The following is a 6,594-nucleotide window of genomic DNA, read 5'->3' on the forward strand; positions in this document are numbered from 1 at the left end:
AGGACGCTGGGCGCATTTGTGTTTGTTTTCAGCAAATAAAAATCCGAAAATTGTGCTCCGAGTTGGGATTTACTTTATTTTGAGTCTACGTCTTGAATTACAGAAAATAAAATAAAATAAAAAAATAACAGTATTTGCTGACAGCTGCGTGAGGTGAGTCCTCAGAGCCGGATGTTGATTTCGCTTCGTACGAAGTCGCAGCCGGAGACGCTCTCGCTGCCATCGGCGTCCGACAGGAAGCCGCTACCGGTGGTTGCCGTGGTGATGTTGTGCTCGAGGGCCGTGAGTCTCTTTTTCAGCCGGAGCTGGGACGAGTTGAACTCGCTCTGCAGGCGCGCCAAACACGTCTGAAAATAATTCATCACCAGTTATTGACAGGCTTTCAGGAATCAGACTTGTTTTAATTAAAAAAAATTAAAAAAAAAACATCATGGAAATTAGAAAAACAATAAAATTAAAAAAACTGATAAAGTTTCATAAAAAGCCGCTACACTGACCTGCAGACGGTCCAGACTGGTTTCCAGCCTCTCCATCTTCACCTCCAGCTCTTCTCCAGCTGACACGTTTACTTCCTCCAAAAGCCCCTCCTTCTGCAGGATGTCCCGCCCCCGCTGCTCCAGCTGCGCCCTGGCGTGGGGGAACTCCTGCAGGGCCTCCATCAGGTCTTGTTTGGAGAGGCAGAACAGGTCAGAGTAGCCCAGGCTCCTTATGTTAGCGGTGCGCCTGTTCCCCATCTTGCTGCCACTGATGTTCAGGATGCTGATTTCTCCGAAGCAGCTTCCTGCGGTCAGCACAGCGAACTGGGTGACTCCGTCGTCCCCCACCACCGCCAGGTGGCCCTCTTTGATGATGTACATCTCCTTACCCACATCGCCCTTGGAAAAAGCAGAGACAATTTCTCGTGGGCTCCTCTGTAAGCCATTTTATAGTTGCAAAAGAAAGGAGAAATGCTTAAAAACAATCACTAATAATTAAGACACAAACTACTCCCAGCTATAATTTTTATCCACAACACAAACATAACTGAGTTGGAACAAATAAAAGTTAAAACCTACAAAAAAATTCTGATGAGAAGAAATGCATATCAAATGGCAGTTTGACTAAAGTCCTACAGAAGGAAAGGCTTGTAGAGCCTCTTATTTTGGAGGAGACCCCATAAGGGCAAGTCCTCATATGGATAATGTTTTTATTTTTTATTTTATTTAATTTTTTTTAAATCTCTTTATCTTTACTTTAATTTCTTTTTATTTCTCTTTCTCACTGTTTCTTTTTCTTAAAATCTCTCTCTTTCTCATTGTTTATTTAATGTCACATGCTGTTTTTATTTTAATTATGTAAAGCACTTTGAAATGCCTTGCTGCTGAAATGTGCTATACAAATAAAATTTGATTTGATTTGATATCTTCAAACTCATTTTGAGTTTAAAGGTGAAAACGCTCAGCGGCAGAAATCTGACTCACACCAACACATCAAAACCAACCAGCACCAAATAGAGAAAAAAAATTCCATGCTGTTGGTTTACATCTATAAAATAATGTGTTATTTCTCTAAAATAATGTGTCATCTTAAAGATGTATTGTAAAATAATGTATTTTTCTATCTAAAAAAAAATAAATGAAGAAAAAAACTTAAAAACCGTGCCAGTTGGGTTTGGAAAGCCTATTTGATTAAAGTTGCCTTTGATTAGCAGTAACAGGAACATTGATCAACATATTTGATGACGGCATTTGACAAAATATAATGTTTTTTGCTTATTTCATAATTGATGACTGTACGATGTTTTTATGATTTAAAGCACTTTCAACTGCCTTGTCGCTGAAATGTGTTATAGAAATATACTTGACTTAACTATTTCTCTTAACAAATGAAATAATATAATATTAAAATTTATATAGTTATCTGAAACATTAAAGTGTGTTATCATACTGTAAAAATCCAATATTTGCCCATGTCTATGTTACAGGAGCATTTTGTAAATAGGTATGGTGTTATGTTCGCCACTAGAAAACAATGTACCATATTTTCTAGGCTATAAGTAACAACTTGAAGATGCTATGAGAAAAGAGTGACTTATTGACCAGAAAATACGGTAGAAATATTTTTCTGTTATTTATGTAGCAGACATGTTGTTCACGAGAAGGAGCTAGCAACGCTAGGATACAAAGAAGTGGTATTAGAATCCCATGTTGTAAAATAACTGGACTGTTTTAGTGTGTTTTGGCAATTCTGTCAACCATTACAGTTCAACAGATATTAGCAATTCTTCCAAGATCAACAAATAATAACATCTTCAGAGGAAGTACCACCTTTCTGCAGATGTAGTCACCAGGACTGAACACCTGGGGTCGAAGTTTTAACACCAACTCTATGAGGAGACCTGCCTCGCAGTCCTGGAAAATACGCACCTGGATCCACGCACACATTCACAGAAACAGACAATATTGAAGACACGGCAATTTATGGACAAATGGGATTCAAAATTCAAGTTCTGATGAGCGTTCTTATGAACGTTAAAGAACATTCCAGACCAGTGGACTCAAACTCCAGCCAAAAGCCAGAGTCCTTTAACTTTTAGATGTATCCCTTTTCCTACACACATGAGTTTAGTAGCAAAACTGCTTCACTAGTATGGAGTCAAATGCTACGGAGCTCTGATGATGGGTTACCATTTGAGTCAGTTTCATCTAAAAGTTGAAGGGCACCGGCCCTTGACGACTGGAGTTTGAGACTGTTGTTGTAGACAGAGCAAAATGATGCCTAATTATGCAAATGTAAGGCATCGAAGACTTGAATAAGCTGATGTCAGAGGAGTTTAGTGGCGTTTACCTTCTTCAGTGTGTCCAGGTGGACATTAATGGCGATTTCTGCTCGCAGTTTGTTTGGCAAGCTCCTTAGCACTTCTTGCTCGTCAATTGTCTTCTGATTGGTCCAGAGGTAGTCAAACCAGCGAATGACGCGTTGTTCCAGGACCTTGCTGACATGCCTAAAGTGCATGTAATGTTTGAGGGCGTCCACACGGGTTTGAAAGCCCACTCGCGTTGCGTTCATGTTGGAGATCATGGATCCAACGTTGCCAACAATGGAGGCAAAAATCAGAACGCCAACCTGGAAGAGAAACACCAAAAGACCAGTCTTCAGTGGACAGGTTTACTCAATGGACGGCATGTTTGGGGATGACGATCTTACCAGAAAGTCAAATATCAAGAACAGATACTCCTCGTCTCTGACAGGCGGAGGGGTCTCACCGATGGTGGTGAGTGTCAGAGTGGACCAGTACAGACAGTATATGTAGCTTCTGGTCAGCGAGCCGAACTCGGGGTCGGAAGCATTGGGATATACCCACGAGTCGGAACCCAGACCCAGGACTTTGGAGAAACTGTAATACACACAGGCGTTCCAGTGGATGATGACCAGGATGTACAGGACTAGCTTGCAGATGCGGAACGCATTGGGATAGCTTGTGCGCGTTTCTGTCCGTTCAAAGAACTCGAATAGGCGCGAGAGCCGCAGCAGGCGGTTGAACCGGAGAAGAGGCGTGTAGCTCATCCCGACTATGAGGTACAGGAGGTCCGTGGGGAGGATGGAGCAGATGTCCAGGGTGCATTGTAGTGTTCGGATGTAGGTTTCTCTCAGACGACGCACGTCCTTCACCAACAAGCCTTGATCTAGAAAACCTTGACATATAGACAAACAATGCCCAGGCTAAGGGATGTGGACTAAAACAAACAATGTAAATGAAAATCTACATCACTGAATAAGGATTTCTATTCTGACAGCAACACTGAGAGACTTGCTTCTGTCAAATTACTAACTGAGTACCTGTGTGGAGACGAACAGCGATATCCAGGATGTAGACTCCATCACAGATGTAGTCCAGGACTAACCACACCTGAATATTTTTCATCTGAAGCTCATCAAAACAGGCCCTTCAGTAAAACAGGGATAGAGTGAATACACATAACTGAAAACAACAAGATCTTCCACAATAACGCAATTAAAATCGTACCTAAATAGGTCATTAAAAGAACACTCAAAAAACATGCTGCGTCACCCTCCTCCTGCCACTTCCTGTCTTCTTCTTCGTCTTTTCGGTCAGTAGTAACATCCGGTTACTCGTGACAAGAAAAAAAATGTTTCCGTTGTAGTTTTGCGCAATAAAACATTTTCGATAAGGCTGAAAAACCACCTCATCCTAGCACAAAAACATTGCGCTAGCACCAATCAGTGGTGTGTTTCCATTAAGTAATTCTAATTTGCGCAATTGTAACGCAGCTATTTTAATATGTATTACAAAAACAGCTCCCTACCTCACAACTAATAGGGTGAAGTTATAAAAAACCGCTGCTCCAATCACTATCAGCCAGTTGTAGTAGGCATCATCAGATGGGGATAAAACCACAACCGTCCACTTCCTCCTCCTGACAGAAAGAGTCAGAAACGCAGCGTGAATCAAATCAGGGTCGGCACATTGAGAGCTGGCTAAGTTGGACGGTCGTTTGGCGTCTTACGTGCGTCGGGAGCGTTGGACTTCATTCTCTGTCTCAGAACCAGTGTGGGTGTGGCTGAATCTGCTGGGCGGGGACTGTAGGTCCGTGTTGGCCGGGCCTCTGAAGCGCTCCAAAAAGGAATCAGGCCGCTCCGTGTCCTCGGCCAGACTCTTCTGGGCCCATTCCCTCAGAGTCATCACCATACTCACTATTCTACAAACACAAAGTACAAGAATACTGTTAAAGTAGTCTTTACAGATCAACATTAGTCAACGTCTGGACTGTTGACTATTGGTTCCGAAACAGAAAACAAATATAAGACGGTACCTACTGCTTACACAGCCACCCAATATGAAAACATAAATGAGTACTACTCATGGATATTCTAGTCGTACCTGGACAGCGCCCCTCTGCCTCGAAAGGAACTCTGGGAATTCCTTTCGATGGCGGCCATTCGCTGCAGCTCTGAAGAAGTGTCGTCACATATCGACTGTCCCCTATTCATTCGGAAACACAGAAAATACTGGAATAACTCACAGGATATTGTCAGAAACATTGACTCAACACACATTCCCAAATGACTGGAGCTCATCTGTATAACAAGATAAAGCACAGACCATTTACCTTTTTATAATCATTATAACTCCATTAAGTTCTTGTCAGGCCGCAATAATATTCCAAAATTGTTATGGGAATTTTTTTGTGGTTCAGACATTGACCTGTCTCCATGTCTAACAGCTTTCAGTTGCATCATTTTTTGTCTTAAATTTGTAGTTCATCTGCCGGCCTCTTGGGGTCCTCAGTTGCACTTAGGTCTAGGCTCTGGTCCGCTGCCTGTTTCTTGTTTCTAATTGGCTAATTATTTTTACTATACAGTTAAAATGACAATCCAACAACATTGTTGCTGCAGCTTCAAAGTGATTTGAACTTATTTTTTTCTATTTTTTGTACAGTTTTGACTGAATTGCTGCCCAGTGTGAGTTGTTCTTTCAGCAAATGGCCGTTTTTTGGATTCTGTACACTCTAGTTAACGATTAATTGATTACGAAATTAGTTGATGATTATTTCAAGAATTGAATCATTACAATTAATCTGATCAATTGTTTCAGCCCTTATACATACAATATCAGTAAGTATTGGGTATTGGCCATAAGAGCAATGTTAATATCGGATATCGATGTCAGCCCAAATTTTAGTATCGGTTCATCCCAACTTGTAAATTCAGATTAGTTTGATAAATAGTAAAATTATACTTTAACTCAAGCAGCAGCAGTTGATTTTGGTTGCTTAGTTAACCATAGTACCAAGCCACACTAATTTAAAAATACATGAAAAGCACAGATCTTTTTAAAAGTCCTCGTGTGTGTGTACCTGCTGAGTGTGCTCTCAGCACGATCACTATCCTCCTCCGTCCATGTTTTCACAGACAACCTGTGGGAATCGTGCAGTGGACCCGTCATGCTGCTCACACAAAAACACAACGTGGTTCTGCTCTTTTATCTGTCGTGTTACAACCGTGACACCAAACAGACACTGGGTCACATATGAACATGTCCAAAACAAGCTTCCAGTCACATAAAAAAACAAAAAACAAAAGAACATACAAGTATCAGCAAAAGAAGGTCATCATGAGGTCATGCTGCACCAGGCATTGCCGCAGAAATGGCTTAGCAACAAGCTGGTGGGCAGGAAATGAAGAGAGAGTAGCATGGTACAAGTTCACTAACCTGATGGATCCCCTGTCCTCCAGACGTTTGCTGTGTCAAGTCTCCAAATCAATCCTCATGTTCAGTTGATTTGTTTCCACCTGGTTCTGTGTGTGCAGCTTTTTTCAAGCTTCTCATTACTGTCAGCATAATGGAGAGACGAATACACAGAGGACGGCTGAAATGGATGAAGCGGACAAATGTAACCAATAAAAGGGATGATCACATGGTGCACTTGAAAAAGCTTCATTTAAATTGTAAATTGTACATATGCGTGTGTGTGAGCGTGTGTGTGTGAGCGCATGTGTGTGTGTTCCTTTTAAACCACCAAACTCATCTGAATTCAAGAACCCTGTTTGAAGTGGCCTCTGGGCTGCGATTGTGTCTTCATGTTATCTCTA

General features: G+C 41.5%; 1 protein-coding gene across 3 annotated transcripts; it reads right to left on the minus strand.

Annotated features, from left to right (window-relative positions):
- Positions 1–60: 60 nt before the first annotated feature.
- LOC103151701 (cyclic nucleotide-gated cation channel-like) lies at positions 61–6,408 on the minus strand. Of its 3 annotated transcripts, none has more exons than XM_016681685.1 (11): positions 6,215–6,408; positions 5,859–5,948; positions 4,883–4,984; positions 4,509–4,700; positions 4,308–4,418; positions 3,820–3,926; positions 3,187–3,674; positions 2,827–3,105; positions 2,307–2,405; positions 498–875; positions 61–347 (listed from the first exon to the last, which is right to left on the minus strand). In XM_016681685.1, exons 2-11 carry the CDS (start codon positions 5,945–5,947, stop codon positions 162–164), a joined length of 2,031 nt encoding a protein of 676 aa, XP_016537171.1. In that variant the 5' UTR covers position 5,948; positions 6,215–6,408; the 3' UTR covers positions 61–161. The 3 variants fall into 3 exon arrangements, with proteins under 3 accessions (XP_016537171.1, XP_016537172.1, XP_016537173.1); XM_016681686.1 differs by having other exon boundaries at positions 5,859–5,987; XM_016681687.1 differs by lacking the exon at positions 2,307–2,405.
- Positions 6,409–6,594: the final 186 nt, after the last annotated feature.

The sequence above is a fragment of the Poecilia formosa genome, unplaced genomic scaffold (assembly GCF_000485575.1).
Source record: "Poecilia formosa unplaced genomic scaffold, Poecilia_formosa-5.1.2 Scaffold289, whole genome shotgun sequence".
Taxonomy (NCBI): Eukaryota; Metazoa; Chordata; class Actinopteri; order Cyprinodontiformes; family Poeciliidae; genus Poecilia; species Poecilia formosa.